This window comes from Carettochelys insculpta, chromosome 27, assembly GCF_033958435.1.
Source record: "Carettochelys insculpta isolate YL-2023 chromosome 27, ASM3395843v1, whole genome shotgun sequence".
Lineage (NCBI taxonomy): Eukaryota > Metazoa > Chordata > Testudines > Carettochelyidae > Carettochelys > Carettochelys insculpta.
Genome location: NC_134163.1, coordinates 6,515,570 through 6,534,627, shown reverse-complemented (window position 1 = coordinate 6,534,627; position 19,058 = coordinate 6,515,570). Strand labels below are relative to the sequence as shown.

Below are 19,058 nucleotides of genomic sequence, written 5' to 3'. Positions count from 1 at the left end.
TTGTCCCGGGTCTTCCCCACCCTCTGGCAGGGATTGCAGGACAGGCAATATAGACGGACCTCTGCAAAGATCCCTGGCCAAAAAAAGTTCTGTAACAACCTTTCCCTGGTGCAGTGGGTCCCCTGGTGTCCTGCGAGTGGGACATCATGGGCTAGGTACAGCAACCTGCGCCGGTACTTTTGGGGAACACCAGTTGCCTCTGGACCTTCCATGGCTCCGCTTTCGGTCTGGGAACCCATTCCCGGTATAGGAATCCCTTCTCCCACAGGAATCTCTGCCTGTAGCCCTCCCCCAGCTGTGGAGCTGGGCTGAGACTGGCCAGTTCCCTCAGCTTCTGCAAGGAGGGGTCTCTCTGCTGCTCTGCCTGGAACTCTTCAGCCGGGGCAGGGGCGGAAGCCACTTCCCCTTCCCTGCCTGGCTCCAGCACCCCTGGCCTGTGAGATCTGGTTTTTGGGGGCCCCCTTTGTCTCAGGGTTGGCTCCTGTGGCTTCTGTGGCTTTGGTTGGGCATGTACCCCCGAATCTGGGGAACGCACCCCTCATTTTCTTTGGCTACGGGTCAGGACCAGGGCACGAGGGCGTTCACCTGGTCAGTTCTCCAGGTCACCCCCCATCAGTACATCTGCCGGCAAATGGCTGTGCACATCCACCTCCTCGGGGCCTTCCTTGTCCCCCCATTTCAGGTGCACCCTCGCCATGGGCACCTTGAAAGGGGTCCCGTCAATTCCTGTTACAGTCAGGGGGGAATTGGGTATCATGAGGCCCGGTGCCACCACCCCGGGTCAGGCCAGCGTCACATCAGCGCCTGTGTCCCAGAACCCCGTGACCTTTTTCCCGTCTACCTCGAGGTGTTTGAGACACTTGCTCCGCAGAGGCATTGCCGCCCCCACTCTGTAAACTGACCTCTGAGCATTTGGTCCCCCTGAGGAGCTGGTCTGTGGGTCGGACTCGGCCCAATCCGAGTACCCACTGTCAGCACCACCCGCCTTGGCTGCCAGCCCGTCTGGCTTCTGGGACTCCACCCAGTTGACTCCATGACCCCCCGGCCTGCTCAACCTGTCTGGGAGCTTGGGGCACTGGGCTGATCTATGCCCCTTTCGTCCACAGCGATAACAGCCCGGGTCTTGTTGTGTCCCTTGGGCCTGCTGCTCTGTCCAGGCTCTGCTTGGCTCTCTGGGGGGTAGGTGGCTGGCCCCTCTTTCCTGGGCTCGCCCAAGAGGTGGTCCCCTCTGTCGTACGGTCAGGAACTGGTCTCTCTGAGATTCTCGGTCTCTCCGGGACTCCCTCTCTTTACGGGACTCCCTCTCTCTCCGGGACTCCCTTTCTTTGTGGGGCTCACTTTCAAACCTGGCCCGGCTGTTTGTGAAGTCATCTGCCAGTTTCCCTGCATTGTGTGAATCCCCAGGCCTCCGGTCCATGAGCCACACCCTCAGGTCAGGTGCGCACATCTCATAGAATCGCTCCACGACCGCCAGCTCGACCAGGTCCTTTACAGACTGGGCTCCCATCCCGAACACCCACGTCTGGTAGTATTGCCTCAGGTGGGAGGCCGCATCTACATAGGTTTCCTCTGGCCTCTTCTGAGCCTCCTGGAACCTCTTCTTGTACACCTCCGGAGTCAGCCCGAACTTATGCAGCAGGGCCTGTTTGACCCGTTCATAGTCCCCAGGCTGCAGCCCCTCCAGGTGGCTGAGCACCGCTGCGGCCTTCTGGCCCAGCAAGGGGGTGAGGTGTCAGAGCCATTTGGCTGGGGGAACATCGTGCAACTCACAGGCTTGCTCATAGGCGGTAAGGAACTCGTCCATGTCCCCTGGGTCCTGACACTGGGCCAGCACGCGCGTCTCCAAGTGACTGGCGACCCCAAGCCTCCTGGCCCTCTCCCCGCTTACCACAGCTGGGGCCTCTTGGTGTCTCGCCTCTGCCATGGCCTGCTCATGCTCCCGCTCTCGCTCCTCCCGCTGTCTCTCTTGTAGCTGGCGCTTGTGCTCACGCTCTCTTTCCCGTTCCTGGCAGTCGTGTTCCCTCTGCTGTTCCTGGGCTTCCAGTTTCTTTAATCTCACCTCGAGCTCCAGCCGTCGCAGCTCTGCGGCGGGGGACTCTGCCCGCGATGGACCACCGCTAGCTGAGTGCAACCTGGAGGGCACCGTGTCTGTCTGACGGCGTCGAGCCTCCGCTCCTGTCGGAGAATCCAAAACGCTTCCCAAGCGTGACTGGCCACTTCCTGCCGGGACAGGCTCTGGCCCCCCTGATCGGTCATTCTCTTCCAGCTGGGCAATCAGCTGGGCCTTGGTCGCCCTCCCTGTGGTCAGGCCCCTCTCTCTGCACAGCCCCGCTAGCTCTGCCTTCAGGAGTCAGGTATAATCCATCTCCCCACTGTCTCCCGGGGTATCCACTCACCAGCAGCAGCTGCAGGAATTGCTCTGTTCCACCTCTGGCTCTTGTGAGGCCCCTTCCTTCTCCTGCGCTCAGTCAGCCACTGCTGGGAGCTCATCCGTGGGTGCAGTGCATCCCACTCCTGACACCAGTGTGATGGGGTTCATGGGTCCCCATGCACTGCACCCCGTCTGCTGGCAGAGTGACTCTCACTCAGCAGGTGCAACAGGAAAAACGGTTTATTAGGCAACAGATGCCCACTTTCTCACAGAAGCGTCAGTACAGCAGTCAGAGACAATCATTCCAACCCGTCCTGGGGAGAGGAGCCCCAGGGGTGCCCCTCTGGGGTGTAGCTTCCCCCCTCCTCAGGCTGGCTACCTTCCAGCTCCCTCTCCCCCTTGCCTCTAACTGCTCCCCGCCCCCCATTCAAAACCAGCTCGGCTCCACCCTCCTCTTTGTTCAGGGCTGAGGTGTTACCTGCCAGCCTAAGTTATAGCCCTGGGGTCATCCTTAGCTGCTGGGAGCTGCTCTGCATGTCTCACACATCCAGCCTGAGTCTCACACATGTACTCCCCCCACTCCATCACAGGTGCACTGGCAGGTCTCCCGGGGAAGGCTGGGAGAGAGGAAGGGGCAGGTGCTTACGAAGGGCGTCCAAGTGATGTGTGTGCCCCGCAGGCTAATTAATGCATGTCCCTGTGCACAAGTGTGTGTACGCATGTACAGATCGGTACAGGGCTGTGCACGCACTGGCAGGACTATCCACCCTGCGTGCGCGGGCCTCTCCCCCGACAGGGACCTCACCCCATTGCACACGGTTCCGGCCCCATGCTTCAGACCTGCTTGTCCCCCTTCGGGGCCACAGACCCAGGGGGACCCAACCTGGGATAGCTGGAGGGAGGGTGAGCTCTGCGCTAGGCCACCCACCCCGACCTCACCCTGTCCCCTCTGGGTGACCTGTTGCCCCTCGCTGAGCCATCCCCACCGGGGTTGCACCCTCGCCCTCTCTCTGCAAGCCTGGGCCGCTGGGGGAGCCTCCTGCTTGGCAGGAACCCTGAGCATGGCCCAGCGCTCTGCTGCCTGACCGGCAGAGGCCCTAGGGACAGCCCCAGCGCAGACCAGCTGTGAGCCCAGCCCCAGCAGTGGCAGGACAGATGCCCAAGGCAGGGGGAATCCAGGCCCAGGGCAGAGCCATAGAGGTACCATGCAGGTGAGGGCAGGGCCATACTGCCCCCGGCAGATGAGAGCAGGGTTGCAGGCCTTGGGGCCAGGCTGTACAGGCCTGGGGAGGCAGGTGCAGTGTCATATGGGCCTGGGGCAGGAGGGAAGGGCTGTACTGGCCATAGTAGGCAGAGATAGGGTGGTATGGGCCTGGGCAGGTGGGAGCAGGGCCGTACAGCTTGGAAAGGCGGGGCAGGATCTCATGGGCCCAGCCAGGCGGGGGCAGGGCTGTATGGCCTGGGAAGGTGGGGGTGGGGGCTGTATGGCCTGGGAAGGTGGGGGTGGGGCTGTAGGGCCTGGGAAGGCGGGGCGGGGCAGGGCAGGGCCGTATGGCCTGAGAAGGCGGGGGCAGGGCCATAGGGCCTGGGAAGGCGGAGTGGGGCCATACAGCCTGGGAAGGCGAGGGCATGGCTTTCGGGCCTGGGAAGGCAGGGGTGGGGCTGTATGGCCTGGGAAGGCGGGGGCAGGGCTGTAGGGCCTGGGAAGGCGGGGGTGGGGCTGTATGGCCTGGGAAGGCGGGGGCAGGGCTGTAGGGCCTGGGAAGGTAGGGTTGGGGCCATATGGCCTGGGAAGGCAGGGGCAGGGCTGTAGGGCCTGGGAAGGTGGGGGCGGGGCTGTTTGGCCTGGGAAGGCGGGGGTGGGGCTGTTTGGCCTGGGAAGGCGGGGTGGGGCGAGGTGGGGCGGGATGGGGCCGTAGGGCCTGGGGCCAGGCTCGCAGGGGTAGCAGAGCATGTGCCTGTGTGGTGATTGGCAGTTAGCCGCCCAGGAACCCCTAAGCCCCAGAGGCGCCTTTCCGGTTCTCTGTGACGCTGGCCCCAGGCCCCAGGCCCCAGGCCCCAGGCCCCAGCCCCGGCTCCCCTGCTGCCAGCCTCTGCTCCCTCTGTCAGGCCCTGTCTAAGCGCACAGACGGAGCTGCCATTTATCCCTCTGCTGCTGAGTGTCACCCCACGGAAAGCAAACCCTCCGGTTCTGGAGCTCGAATGCTGAGTCACTGGCATCCCGAGAGCCAGGAGACCCCCGCCCAGCCCCAGCCCAGCCCAGCCCAGCCCAGCCCCTTCTGGGCCCCAGCCGGGATAGTTGGCTGCTGATTTATGAGGGAAGATTAGGAGAGCTAAAAATACATGGAGCTTTGCAGGGCGCTGAGCCGGGGGATTTGAGCCCTGCACACAAGGAGCCAAAAGGCACAAACACCCCACGGGGGAGGCAACAGGGTCACTGAGCAGGGGAAATGTCTCCCCAGGGCCAGCCTGGGCCCCCTTCCCCCACACACGGGGGGGACAGGCGTAGGGGGGACAGGAGGGGGAGAGGCCGCAGCTATCTGTGGCTGTACTGTGGCCAGTGCAGGGGTAAGGTAGAGCAGCCCCAGGGCTATTCTAGCACCCCAGGGGCAGTGCAGCCCCATCGCGGCCCAGCACTCCAGCACTTCACGGGTGGTATAAAGCCCCGTTTGCTCGCTGTCTCTCAGGGCGCATGCCAGCCTGTCACTGCCTTGTCCGACCCTGCAGCTCCACTTGGTGGCATGCGGTAATACAGCTGCTGGAGCTCTCCAATGGCACTGAACTGGCAGGAGCATCTCTCTGGCCCCTTGTCTGCACAGCTTGCTGTTCCCCAGCTGCACCAGAGCCAACCGGCAAGAAAACCAACACACACCGAGGCCTTGTTATCCACCCCCCGTCCCCTGGGCTCCCCCAGCAGGAGGCAGCACAGGGCCGCTGGCCAGGACCTGGTTGAACACTGCGGTGGTTACACTTTGGTCCAGGAATGCAGGGTGGGAATCTCCTCCCAGCCAGATCTGCTGGAGAACAGCCCCTCAGGCCCTGCCTCCCATCAGGCTGCACGTGCCGAGAGTGGTGCCCCCGGCGGCGAGCTGGCTGTGCCGGTGAGCAGGGGAAGCTCTGGCGAAGGGCTTTGACCAGGTGGAAGGCTTGAGCGCCGCGGGAGCACTAGCCAAGGTCGGGGTCTGTGTTTAAAGCAGGCTCGGATGCCTGGGTTCTCCTGGGCACAGCAGCTCTTCTGGCTGGCTCTTCCCTGCTTGCAGAGGCCAGGCACTAGCCTGCCTTTCCCCAAGGAACCAGGCACCCGCCTCGACATGGAACAGTGGTGCCCTCCCCCAGTGTGCAGCAGCTCCCCGAGTGCCCCCCAGTGCACGTCGCGTCTGCTCGGCCTCTATTCCAACCCTCCACTGCCCACAGACTCGCTGTCTTCCACCTCGCTGCCCTGTGGCTGGGCTTCCCCTGCAGCCCTGCGGGATTTGGTGCAAGGAGGGGGCCGGCCGGCAGGCTGTGTGCAGCCCGTGCTGGGTCCCCTCGCTGCTGCAGGAGGACAGGGGTTCTGGCTGGTGCGCCTGGTTCTCTGTTCCCCCTGGTCTGGATGTGGACTGAGCAGGGGCAGTTGCTCCTTCCCCGACCCAGCACCAACACTTACCCTGTGCATCCTGCTCGGTGCCCCTGGGTTCTACTTCCCTGCCATTCCCCTTACGCTCCTTCCCAACTCACCTCCAACCTGTGCCCTCCCTCTGCCGCCTCTTGCATTCAGCCCCCAGGCACAGCTTCCCCTGCAGCCCCACGTGCTCTGTGCCCCCCCGGCCCATGGGCACTGGCAGTACTTTCCCCACTCCAGGCACTGGGTATCCCCCAGAGAGGGCATCTGGCCCAGAGCACTTGGGGCTCCCTTGTGGCTCTGCCCCAAAGTGGGCAGCTCTCGGAGGGAGTTAATCCAGCCACCACAGAAGTTTAATCTCCAGCCATTCGTCCAGCCGCAACGTTAATGGCTTTAGCCCTTTCTCAGACGTTCATTTAGGAGGATTTCACAGAACATCCAGTGCAGGATTGAAATAACTCCCCAGCGACGCACTGGCTAAGCACAACCCTTCTCAGCTGGCTTAAGCTCTCCCGCACCCAGGCTCAGGGGAGGGGGGAAGCTCAGAGTGAGGGGGGCTCACACGCACCCCCCCAGAGCTGAGGTTTTCCCCAGACCCCAACAGCTGGCAGAGCTTGTGAGTGGCAGCTCTGTGGGCACTTGGGAACTGGGACTCCCGAGCTCCTGGCTCTGGGAAAGCCAGTGGGGCGTCCCACCACGGTACTTCCCTTACAATGAGCACAACCCTGGCCTTTGAAAAGCTGTGTTTCAGCAATCCCCTTGCTCTGGAAGATGTCCCACAGGCAGCGCCATGCAGCACAGAGGGTGAAACCGGGGCTATGAACCAATGGTCTCGCTAATTTTTATCATCCATGTGCAGAATAAATTTTATGTGCAGGAAGGCATGTGCAAATGTGCACCACCAGCAAAAACACAAACCTAGCCGGGGGCGCTCTGCCAATCAGCTGGGCAGCACCTGAATCTCTCCTGGGTGGCCACCCAGGTGCTCAGCTTGCAGGGAATGCTGAACTATTATCAAACGCTTGTGCTTTGTCCCCATGCTGCCGCTGAGGCGCTGTTCCCCTGGCCACAATGCCTACAGCATCTGGAAAGCTGGGCCCTCATGGCCTTTCACAGTGCCCTGCAGTCTGTAGGCAGCCGGTTAACGCAAAGGAACCTCTGGGCTGGTCCACCAGGCCCAGGACAGTCTGGCCCTCCCAGGACCAGCCAGCACACCCAGCACAATGGCTGAGGCAGTGAGCGTCTCTGTTCTGACTTTCTTCAGCAGGTAGCACCAGGGACCTGGGCTGGGAGGAAGTTGCAAAGAATAAATAGAATCACAGAACTGGAAGGGACCTCAAGCGGTCCTCAAGCCCGGCCCCCAGGCCTCACAGCAGGCCCAGGCACCATCCAGACCATCCCTGTGTTACACATTTATCCAACCTGCTCTTAAATAGCTCCAGTGAGGGAGAACCTACAACCTCCCTAGGCCATTTATTCCAGTGTTTAACCAGCCTGCCAGCTGGGAAATTTCCCTAACCTCCCTGGCTGCAGTTTAAGCCCATTGCTCCTTGTCCTGCCCTCAGAGGTTAAGAACCATTTTTCTCCCTTCTCCTCGTGACACCCTTTGAGGTATTGAAAGCGGCGATCCCGTCCTGCCCCCCAAACAAAACAAACCCAGTTCTTTTCGTCTTCTCCCATAGGCGGGGGGGGTGACATTTTTTATGGGGGCGCAGCGAAGTCCGGCTCCCTGCAGCGGCATTCTCGTTAAGGGGACAGAGCCGGCTCAGCAGGAGAGGGCAGGCCAGGCACGTGCCCTGGCTGCTCTCACTCGCAATGGGCCGCTCCCCCCTGCACGCTGGGGAGGACATGTGCCATGGCCACTGCCTCCCAGCCTGGCACCCGGCCCTGTTCCTGCCCCATGCACGGACAGAGCCTGGCGTGCAGCCTGCCCCACGACTCCTCCAGCTGCCGTTGCATGGCCATTCGCTGGCAGTGGGGCTGCTGCCTCCGTCCCCTCCCTGCCTGGCCACACTCAGGTAACCGGAGACGTGCCAGTGGAACAGCTCCTGCCCCTGCCTATACGGCCGCTACTACTCTAGGGAGCCCCCGGGCACGGCAGTGAGTAGGGGCCTGGGTGCACAGCGGTGGGGGAAGAAGCCCCTGTAACTTGGCTCCCAGCACTGGACTTGTGTGTTCCAAGGAGACTTTTAAAATCTCACCTGGACCGACATTCCTGCTAATATTTTCTACCCCCACAGTGCGTCACTTCCAGGGCCATCGTGGGGGCGGGACGGACGACGCCTGCTAATTGCAGGGATGAAAAGTGGGGCCTGATGTAAACAGTTTGCTCCCCCCGACATAGGTCATATTTTCTAGACCTTTGATCACTTTAGCTGCTCTCCTCTGCGCCCTTTCCAGTTTTTCCACCTCTTCCCTGAAACATGGTGCCCACAGCTGGACACTGTACATCTACTGAGGCCTAATCCAGAGCAGCTGCAACCCCTCCCAGCTTGGTGCCATCTGCAAACTTGATAAGTGAGCTCGCTAAGGCGTTAGCTAAATTGTTGATGAAGATATTGAACGGAACTAGCCCCGAAACTGACCCCTGAGGAATCCCACTTCTTATTTCCTTCCAGTGTATACATAATATGCCACACAGCCCACCTCGAGCAAACGTCAAAGGGGCCAGTAAAACCCAGGTCTGGGCAGTGGCAGGCGAATAACCCTTCCTGGCAAGCTATAAAGGACAACTCACATTCCCCAGCCTCAGCTGATCTGGCTGGGAAATTGGCTGGGAAAGGGCATTTCCCAGGACAAAGGCGGAAAGCGACAACGTGTCTGATTTTGACGTAACAAGCTGCCTTGGGTTTGGGGGGATTTATATAAAAACACTCCCCAAATTTATAAAGCAATTTCTGTGAAAAAATTTCACTTAGGAAAAGAAAAAGGCCCTTTTCACCCCAAAACCACACAGACTCCCAGGAGGCTCTGGGATTTTCCCATGCTAGGTACAACCCACAGTGGATCTCAAAGCTCCCTGCAGCTGCTAACACAGGACAGCTCCAAAACACCTCCTCACATGGGCTCTGGACCATTCTGCCCAGGGGCAGGTATATGGCCTGGCAGTGCGCATTGGGGGCAGGGACATGGCCTGGCAGTGCGCATTGGGGGCAGGGATACGACCTGGCAGTGCGCAGTGGGGGCAGAGATCAGAGGCAGCCCCGGATTTTCCCCAACTCCTTCCCAGTCATTTGACTCTTCTCCCCTTGGCCCCAGCCAGCAGCTCGCCGCCTGAGAGATGTGAGGGCCCCCCATGGCAGTGTGGGGTACCAGCAGTGCAGGGCAGGGTGCCAGCTGTGCTCCAGAGTGGCGAGGGCAGGTCTTGGGAAGTGCTGCTGGCCACCCAGCAGACTGACCGTCACTGTCCCTTTGTGGGACCCCGCCCCCTCCCCCGCAGAGCACCTGTGCTGGGGGTGACCACCCAGGGAAGCTCCTGGCCCAACCAGCAGAGACACCTTGGGAGCCCCCAGGAAGCCAGTGCCCCTCGCACAGGGGCCCTGCAGGTGGCAGCTCCTCATGCTGCAGCCGGCTCGCCCCCCATGCCACCCACACAGCCGCAGCCGGGGCACCCTGGCGAGGGACGCAAACCCCAGCAGAAGCTGGCTGTGGTGAGCCGCCAGTGCCCCGGCTGGGGGACAAGGCTGGGAAGGGCCCCACCCAGCACCTACCCCCTTCCATGTCCTCAGTCCAGTTGCGGCTGCTGCTTGTCGGCGAGCTGGGCGAGGTGTAGTACTCGCCCCCCGGGCTCGTGTCGATGTCATCCTCCATGGAGCCAGACTTGTGCCGTTTGCTCCTGCGGAAGTGGGGGGAGGAGATTCGTCACTGCAGAGCTGGGTCCCGGCGTCCCCGGGCCGGGCGCTGCCAGAGGCTCCTGCCGAGAGGGGCCTTGTCCCTGGCTGCACTGTGTGGTCTTGTGGCTAGAGCCAGCCATTCGCAGGCTGCACGCCTGGGTCCTGCACCCACCGCTGGGGCGGGAGTGTGGTCTAGTGGTTAGCGTAAGGGGCTGCCTCTCCGTGGCCGCTCAGGTTCAGGCGAGGCACCAGCCCAGTCCTTTGCACCCAGTCCCTGAAGTGAGCAACCCACCTCCTGTGGGTCAGGGCTGCGGGCGTGGGGCAGGGGCTCCTGGCAGGGCAGCTGGGAAGAGTCACTGCTCGGGGCAGGCAGAAAAGGAGGTGACTGACTTCCTCTGCCAGGGGGCCCTTGGCTCCAGGCCGTACGGCTGCAGCACCCTGCAGCTGTTTCCCTGGGACTCTGCATAGCCAGGGCTCCCGGAGGAGCCCTTAGCACTGAGCCAGGAAGGAATGAAGCCGCTGGCCTGAATTCTGTGCTCAGTTACACCCGCGTGACCCCAGTGGGCTGCAGAGGAAGGGAGGCCTGGGGCCTGCCTGCGTGCACGCTGCGCCCACTGCCTCACGGGGAGGGGTTGCCTGGAGCCAGGCGGGGCGTGGGGATTTGACACCCCCATGCACGGCACAGATACCAGCACAGGCGTGCGACACAACTGAAAACAGGCCCCAGAGCAGCTAAGCGCCATCTGCAGCAAGGCCCCGAGTGAGCAGCAGCGACCTCTGAGCACGCCCAGCCCTGACCGAAGACAGGAGAAAGGACGGGACTTGCTGAGGCCTCATCCGCCCCGCCAGGCTGGCAGGATCCAGCCCTTTGCTGGGCCTGACCGCTGCCATGTTCCGCACTCAGGACAGCTGGCTTGTGTGTGACCCCAGGGAGGAAACCCCCCTTTCCTCAGGGCAGGGCAAAGCCCTGTCGCAGCAGAGCTGGGTTCTCACCCCCAGGCCAGGGAGCTACACCCCAGGCCTGGCTCAGTGGTCCCCACAGCCCCCCAGCTCACACCATAAGCACTCTGCTTCTTTAGCATCTCCCAGCTTCCTGGGCTCTCAGAGTTTGCCAGCCAAATGTGCAGAGCGCATGCCCACAGCCACCACAGAGCATCCTTGCCAGCTAGCCACGTATGGGCAGCTGCCTCTGGGGTGGAGCACAGCAGCTGTTAATAGCCACACAGGTCTAGCGGTGGAAGTGGCAAAGCCCATATTCCCTGGGAGGGGGACTGTGGGGAGGCACAAAGCCCCATGCCAAGGAGGAGGAAGGGAGTCATGTGTTGGTGCTGCTAACACCCCCCACCCCCATTCCTCAGGCCACACACAACAGCTCTCAGGAACAGGGTCCAGGAGCATCAGGCTGGGGCAGGGTCCAGGCCTATGTCAGACAGAAGAGGCACTGGGGTGGGGGGGGGTTGCACTTTCTGCAGGACTCCTGCAGCTGCCTCCCATCCAACTACAGTGCAGCCTTGGCCCGGCTCAGCTCGCCTGGGACAGGCCCACTCTGCCAGGGAGCTGCAGCTGCCAAGCTCAGGGCTGCCCTGGAAGGCACCGAGCCCAAACCCTCCGCTAACCTGTCGCTGTCGCTGCTGGGTTTGCTCTGACCCAGCCCAGGGCCGGCCGCCTGCAGCACCGAGCTCCAGTTAGGGGCTAACCTGTCACTGTCGCTGCTGGGTTTGCTCTGACCCAGCCCAGGGCCGGCCGCCTGCAGCACTGAGCTCCAGTTAGGGGCTAGGGGCCGGGGCTGGGGTTAAACATGGGAAGTTAACATGGCTCTGCCCCTGCTCTGGACTCAGCAAAGGGGAAAACCTGCCCTGGATTCTCACTGGACCCAACTAGGCCAGCCCAGGCCCACACTGCTGCCCTGTGTGTCTGCCTGGGCGGCTGTGCTGGAGTGTGACTGGGGCCATGCCTGGGCCGGCCCCCCACGCACGCCCATCTCTCTCCACCTGCGTCCGGCCCGTGTGCACACAGCAGAGTACGTGTGCCCGGTCGGTGCTCCCGGGTTGGTGACGAGGCTGCCGGCAGGCCCCGAGTCAGGGAGAAGCAGGACAGAACCTGCCTTGCCCTTCCCACACCGTACGGCACAGAGACGGCCCGGCCAGGCTGCCCCCGCGCCCATGCCGGGCTGTACGTACCCGCTGGAGGAGGTGCTGGGTAGCGTCCGTCTCATGCCTGTGCTCGAGGGGTTCAGGTCATAGGCCAGGTGACCTTGCAGCTCACCCAGAGAGAAATTTGGCCCTGTGCCGGTCACCACCGGCGCTGCGGAGCACAACACAGACCTGCGTCAGGGCAATGGGAAGCCGGGCAGGCACCTTCCCGCGAGCCAGAGCTCCCGTCCCTGTCCCAGGAGCGAGCGGCATTTGCTCCCCACCCCTGGGGGAATGTGCACCCGACTGCTCTGCCAGCCAGGGCTGGCACCCCCAAGGGGCTCGGGAGCATGGCCCTTGGCGGGAGGCTGCCAGGCTGGGTCCAGACCTGCTCGCCAGGTCCTGAGCCGCCTGCTGTCCCCGGAAGGAGGGGCGGCGGGGGAGACAGGAAGCATCTGGCGTGGCTCTGCCTCCCCTTGCACTGGTGCGTTTGTGCTTGCGAGGGACCCCCCCCCCCAGCCAGTACTCACTTCGGGAGACCTGGATGAGCTCCGTGACGCTGAACACGCCCGATGCGACAAAGCTCTCCTGGAAGTCTGTCGTATCTGTGCAGGGAGAGGGAGAGACTGAGACCCGGCTCTGGGCACCCAGTGGCACCCGAGCCGCTGCCCCCCCATCCCCCGCCCCGCGGCTCTAACCAGGTGGGCCTCTGCCCTTCCCCCCACCCACAAATCATCGCTCTGGGGACCTGCCCACTTGGCGCGGCGCTTCGCGTGGCCCTGGGGGTGGCATGGCCCAGCAGCATGTCACAGCCCTCCACTATGCTGAGCAAGAGCTGCCCATGGCGTGTCACATGAGGGGCGTGCAGCACGGGGGTCAGGTGTCCAGGGATGGTGGGGTTGGGGAGCTGGCTGACTGGCGTGTCACACGAGGGGCGTGCAGCATGGGAGTCAGGTGTCCTGGGATGGTGGGGTTGGGGAGCTGGCTGGCTGGCGTGTCACACGAGGGGTGTGCAGCACGGGGGTCAGGTGTCCAGGGATGGTGGGGGTGGGGAGCTGGCTGGCCGGTGTGTCACACAAGGGGTGTGCAGCACGGGGGTCAGGTGTCCGTGGGATGGCAGGGGTGGGGAGCTGGCTGGCCGGTGTGTCACACGAGGGGCGTGCAGCATGGGAGTCAGGTGTCCTGGGATGGCGGGGGTGGGGAGCTGGATAGCTGGCGTGTCACACGAGGGGTGTGCAGCACGGGGGTCAGGTGTCCAGGGATGGTGGGGGTGGGGAGCTGGCTGGCGTGCCACATGAGGGGCGTGCAGCACGGGGGTCAGGTGTCCTGGGATGGCGGGGGTGGGGAGCTGGCTGGCTGGCGTGTCACATAAGGGGCGTGCAGCACAGGGGTCAGGTGTCCTGGGATGGTGGGGGTGGGGAGCTGCCTGGCTGGCATGTCACACGAGGCGCGTGCAGCACGGGGGTCAGGTGTCTGTGGGATGGTGGGGGTGGGGAGCTGGCTGGCTGGCGTGTCACACGAGGGGCGTGCAGCACGGGGGTCAGGTGTCCGTGGGATGGCGGGGGTGGGGAGCTGGCTGGCTGGCGTGTCACACAAGGTGTGTGCAGCACAGGGGTCAGGTGTCCTGGGATGGTGGGGGTGGGGAGCTGGCTGGCGTGTCACACGAGGCGCGTGCAGCATGGGGGTCAGGTGTCCAGGGACGGCGGGGGTGGGGAGCTGGCTGGCTGGCGTGTCACACGAGGGGTGTGCAGCATGGGGGTCAGGTGTCCGTGGGATGGCGGGGGTGGGGAGCTGGCTGGCCGGCTCCTCAGAGCTGAGGCAGGGGCTGGTGGTGCTCAGGGGCTCCCCTCGGCCAGGCCACACTCAGTGCACGGGGGCGAAGTTTCTGGCCCAGAGGAGCATTTCCTGCAGCGCTGGCTCTCTGGGGCCATTGCCCATCCGCTCACTGAGGTTCCAGGCTGGAGGAGGGCTGGCTCTGGGTCTGCCAGGGGCCCAGCTCCCCTCTCTCCCTCGGCACAGAGCCACTGCTCTGCCTGACCTTGGGGGCAGGAGCTCTGGAGTGGAGACGACATCTCAGCTCCTGGCCACAGCTACTGTTGCCCCCCACAGAGAGACCAAGGCGGGCAGGGCCCCGGAACCCCCCTGCTGCCTGGCTGGGGATGCCAGGGGGGCGTCGCTCTTGGACCAATGGAGAGTGGCTGCTTGTAGCTGCCCGAGATGCAGGTTCCCCAGGGCCTGCCATGGTGGGCGCTGGGCAGAGGCTGGAGCAGACGTTCCCATCCCGTGTGATGGGGTTCAGGGGTCCCCATGCACTGCACCCCGTCCGCAGGCAGGAGTGACTCTCACTCAGCAGGTACAACAGGAGGTTTATTAGGCAACAGATGCCCAGTTTCTCACAGAAGCGTCAGTACCGCAGTCAGAGACAGTCCTTCCAACCCGTCCTGGGGAGAGAAGCCCCAGGGGTGCCCCTCTGGGGTGTAGCTTCCCCCCTCACCAGGCTGGCTCCTTCCAGCTCCCTCTTCCTTCCAGCCTCCAACTGCCGGCCCCCCCCCCCCCCCATTCAAAAACCAGCTCGGCTCCACCCTCCTCTTTGTTCAGGGCAGAGGTGTTACCTGATAGCCTAGGTTATAGCCCCAGGGTCATCCTTAGCTGCTGGGAGCTGCTCTGCTTGTCTCACACATCCAGCCTGACTCACACATGCACCCCCCCCCACTCCATCACACCCTGCTGCATGCCATAAACTGCAACCCCACCCCCACCCAGCAGCTGCCAACTTCCCTGATCCCCGTGTGAGGAACCAGGACCTTGTTCCCCACGGGCATCGGCGCAGCACTGGCAGGGCCCAGCCTGGCTCCTCCCTGCCCTTCTCACTCCTTGCCACATGAGGGGTGTGCAGCACGGGGGTCAGGTGTCCGTGGGATGGTGGGGGTGGGGAGCTGGATAGCTGGCGTGTCACACGAGGGGTGTGCAGCACGGGGGTCAGGTGTCCTGGGATGGTGGGGGTGGGGAGCTGGATAGCTGGCGTGTCACACGAGGGGTGTGCAGCACGGGGGTCAGGTGTCCTGGGATGGTGGGGGTGGGGAGCTGGATAGCTGGCGTGTCACACGAGGGGTGTGCAGCACGGGGGTCAGGTGTCCTGGGATGGTGGGGGTGGGGAGCTGGATAGCTGGCTGGCTCCTCAGAGCTGAGGCAGGGCTGGTGGTGCTCAGGGGCTCCCCTTGTCAGCCTCCCTGCCCCCGCAGCACCGCCCACTCCTGCCGGAAGCCGGAGCAGGTGAAGGATCCCCAGCCCAGAGCCCCAGGCGCTGGTGGTGAAATCTGCTTTCCCGTCTGCGTGACTCACGCTGGCTCCCACATACTGCACCTGTGCGTCAGATGCACAGAAAGTGATGCATGTGTCACGCTGACCTGCTTTCATTTCACACACACACCACTTGAAACCCCAGCCCGGGGCATGGCAGCTCCAGCCGCTCCAGGAGCACCACCAGCGCTCAGCACAGCTGGAACGGACGCGAAACTCTGAGCCAGAATGTTGCTTCAATCTGGGAGATAACAGAGGCAGCCCAGGACGTGCCAGGGCTGACCAGGGGCACCCTGTCTCCAACAGCTGCTTCCGAGGCAGGGAGGAAACCCCCGTGGCGAAGGGGGGCTTGTCCCAGCCCCTTCCTGCCCCCTGCAGCTGCTGCCCTGACGCAGAAGGTTCATTTCCCTTCTAGGCGCTTTTGCTTTTAAAAGAGCTACTCTGGATATTCCTGCTGTCCACGGAGCTGAAGCAGTGGCGTGGGCCCAGGGGAGCAGGTACTCCGGGCCCAGCCTCGGCTTGGTGGAGGGCTCGAGTTTAAATGCCAGCCAGGACCATGTGAGCATGGTACCTGAGCTCCTGGCTTGCCCAGCATGGCCTGAAGATGCCCCTGCACTAACTCTTGGGGACTGAGGGCAGTGGGGGTGTGGGGGTAGAAGAACTCTTGACTTAAAGCTCTCCAGGGATGGTGTCCTCCCCTCGTCACCCCACTGGTTAATTAACTCCCTGTAAAAATTGCCCCTTGTTCGCCATCCAGCTGTCGGATTTCCTTAGGCCTTGCCCTGCTGTGCTGCGTAACCCTCTAGTATCAGCTGTCTGCTCCCCAGGAGAGACTTACCAGGTCATTCCTCAGCCCTCTCTGCGGAGCAGAGCCTAGCGCTACAAGGCAGGTATCCCCCCATCTGAGCATCAGCACCAGGAGGCAAGATCCCGCCAGTGGTCGCACCAGGATCAAAACCAGAAGTCGCAGAACCTCCCTAGTCTTGCTTGAGGCTCCCATTGCTACAGCTGGGGATCACAGAAACCCACCACCCCTGCACCATCAGGCCCCCAAAGTCCCACTCAGGAGTCCTCAGCACTGGGGGGTTGTGTCGAAAGCACCCCAGACGCACAGCTCTCCCGTCTGCCTTTGCAAACCTCCAGTGACGGAGCTGCCACACCCGCCCCAGCAGGCTGCTTCACTGCCCCACTGGCTGAGCTGAGATTTAGCCCAAAGCTACTCTGTGGCAGGTGGAAGCCGTGGCCTCTCGTCCTGCCCTATGTGGCAAGACAGAAAACTTCTGCCCGTCTTCCTGGGCTCCTGTCCAGGTGGCCTGGGCTCGGTGAGCCTTGACATGTGATTTAGTGGGTTGGTGGGCTGTGCCTGGCTCCCCCGGCAAACTAGCCTGTTCCTTACTGTTGGCTGGTCAGCATCGCTAGTCCCCAATCCTTGTGTCACCCACAAACTTTATCAGCAACGCCTTATGGGCTTTCGAAAACCACTAAACACCACGGGGCTGGGCCTGGATCCCTGCCGGCCCCTGCGCAAAGGCTGTTCCAGAGGAGTCCCCATGCCAGGTTTCGTTCCGAGACCCATCAGTCAGCCTCTCCTGAGGCCACACGACGTGAGCATGTGGGTCTTGCAGGGTTCGAGTTTTTTAATCCAAATCTCCTGCAGCAGCAGCCCAACTGCCTTCCCCAGCACTGCTGCCCTCGGCGGTCAGACTTCCGAGCTCTTCGAGGAAAGCGACCGTGGCAGGGTGAGCAGCTTTGCCCCTCAGTTCCTCCTCTCCGACGCTGGGCCGGTGATGGGCGGGCGGGCGCCTGGGGACTGCAGGAAGGCTGGTGCTCGCAGTTCTCACCCGCCGGGGCTGGCAGAGCTGAGCAGGCTCAGTAGAACTGCAGTCTTAGCCACTAACCAGCCCACAGGAAGGATGGTTGTGCAGTGAGGCTGTTGGCCTGGGTCTGAGAAGAGCACAAGGCTGAGCGGTCTGACCCCGGCCCTGCCACAGACCCCCAGTGCGACCAAGGGCAAGTCCCTTTGGCTCTCCAGGGCTCTGCAACCTGTCTCGAAGAGGAACTAGAACGACCTGGCTGGATGGTGAGCTCTTCTGGGAGGGGGCTGGCTGGACTGCTCATGCAGCGCTGGCACCAAGGCCTCGGGCTGGCATGGAGTGTGCCACGTCTCAGCAATGACCGACAGCTCCAACGGCCCGGAGACATCCACCCGCAGTTGGCAGCCAAGTGCCTGGGGTTGGCGTGCTGGCAGAGCTGTGTGCAGGGCCTCTGGCATGTGGGGGGTGACTCAGAAAACCAAGCCCAGCCATGGCGTGACTCAGTAGAGAGCAGCTGTGGGTGGAGGGAGCCTGGCACTGACATGAGAGCAAAGTCAGTGAATGAGGGCAAACGGCAAACTGGCTGGCTGGGCCCCAGGCCCTCTTCTGGGTGCCCAATCCCACCTCTGGCACCATCTCCAGTCCCCCGGCACCTGCATCCCAGGGCATGCCCCTGCAGTGCCCCTGCCTGCTGCTACAGGTCCACACAAATGCTCCCATGAACTCTGCAAGGAGCTCAAGGACAGCTGTTATGTTGGCCAGCCAGCACTGAGGCCTCCCCATCAGCCAGCCCAGCCCCTTAGAGAGGAGCTATTCAGTGTCTGCTGGGAGCATACCTCACCCCAGACGCAGAGAAGCCAGCCCCCTGCTGCAGCTGGGGTTTGCAGTCAGCTCTTCCACTGCAGAGTACTAGAGTGTGGGGCCGGGCACCCACAGCAGACGGACTCAGGCTGGGTCTCCCCATTGGGTGCCCCGAGAACCTGCTGGCCAAAGCCGGAGATGGAGGCCAAAGCTCTGGCTCAGTGGTTCCCTCTCCCTGGCATTGTCCCATCTAGACAATCCAATTACTTCTTTCCTGCTCCACCGGGTGCCTGCCTCTCGCTCCACCAGGCTCCTGTCTCCCTGCTCCACCCGGCGCCTGCCTCCCGCTCCACCCGGCGCCTGCCTCCCGCTCCACCCGGCGCCTGCCTCCCGCTCCACCCGGCGCCTGCCTCCCGCTCCACCCGGCTCCTGCCTCCCGCTCCACCAGGCGCCTGCCTCCCGCTCCACCCGGCTCCTGCCTCCCGCTCCACCGGGCGCCTGCCTCCCGCTCCACCGGGCTCCTGCCTCCCGCTCCACTGGGCTCCTGCCTCCCTGCTCCACTGGGCGCCTGCCTCCCGCTCCACCCGGCGCCTGCCTCCCGCTCCACCCGGCTCCTGCCTCCCGCTCCACCGGGCGCCTGCCTCCCGCTCCACCGGGCTCCTGCCTCCCGCTCCACTGGGCTCCTGCCTCCCTGCTCCACTGGGCGCCTGCCCAGGCCTCAGGACACCTGAGTTCTCTTCTTGGTGCTACTACTGCCCTGCTTCTGGGCCAGTGCTCCCCTTCCCACCCTGCAGCTGCCGGGTTGTCTTGAGGTGTCGGGCGGTGCCTGACAGTGGGGCTCTGATCTCCCATGGGGGCTCTAGTGCCTCTCTACCACCGCCACCAAGTCATATTTGCTCCAGGGGCCAAGACTGTCTGTGGCAAGAGCTGTGTAGTCAGGGGGTCACTGGAGACACCCCTCCCTTGGTGTTCCCAGCTTGAGCCCTGGGGTGCCCCCTCATTCACAGAACCCGGCCACCTGCCCCAGCAAGGGGCTCTCCTCGAGCCAAGGGCCGAAATGCTCCTGCCTGGCTATGGGGAGGGTTCACTCCATTAACCTCGGCCCCTCTCAACAGTGCTACTTCCTGCACCCATCCAGCCTCAGCCCCCGGAGTAACACCAGGGCTTGCAAACCAGGGTGCCACATCTGAGCTCGGCGCTCGCTCC

The 19,058-nt window shown here is 63.2% G+C and overlaps 1 protein-coding gene across 4 annotated transcripts in view; it reads right to left on the bottom strand.

Moving 5' to 3' along the window:
* NFIC (nuclear factor I C) overlaps nt 1-19,058 on the bottom strand; it is a 141,539-nt gene that overhangs the window by 37,285 nt on the left and 85,196 nt on the right. For 3 of the 4 annotated variants that reach the window (XM_074978062.1, XM_074978063.1, XM_074978061.1), the window contains exons 4-6: nt 12,468-12,542; nt 11,986-12,109; nt 9,683-9,807 (exon numbers count right to left, since the gene is read on the bottom strand). In XM_074978062.1, coding sequence (XP_074834163.1) covers nt 9,683-9,807; nt 11,986-12,109; nt 12,468-12,542 — 324 coding nt within the window. Of the gene's footprint in view, nt 1-9,682; nt 9,808-11,985; nt 12,110-12,467; nt 12,543-14,530; nt 17,182-19,058 lie in introns of those variants that run through there. The other variant, XM_074978064.1, reaches the window with a different exon arrangement.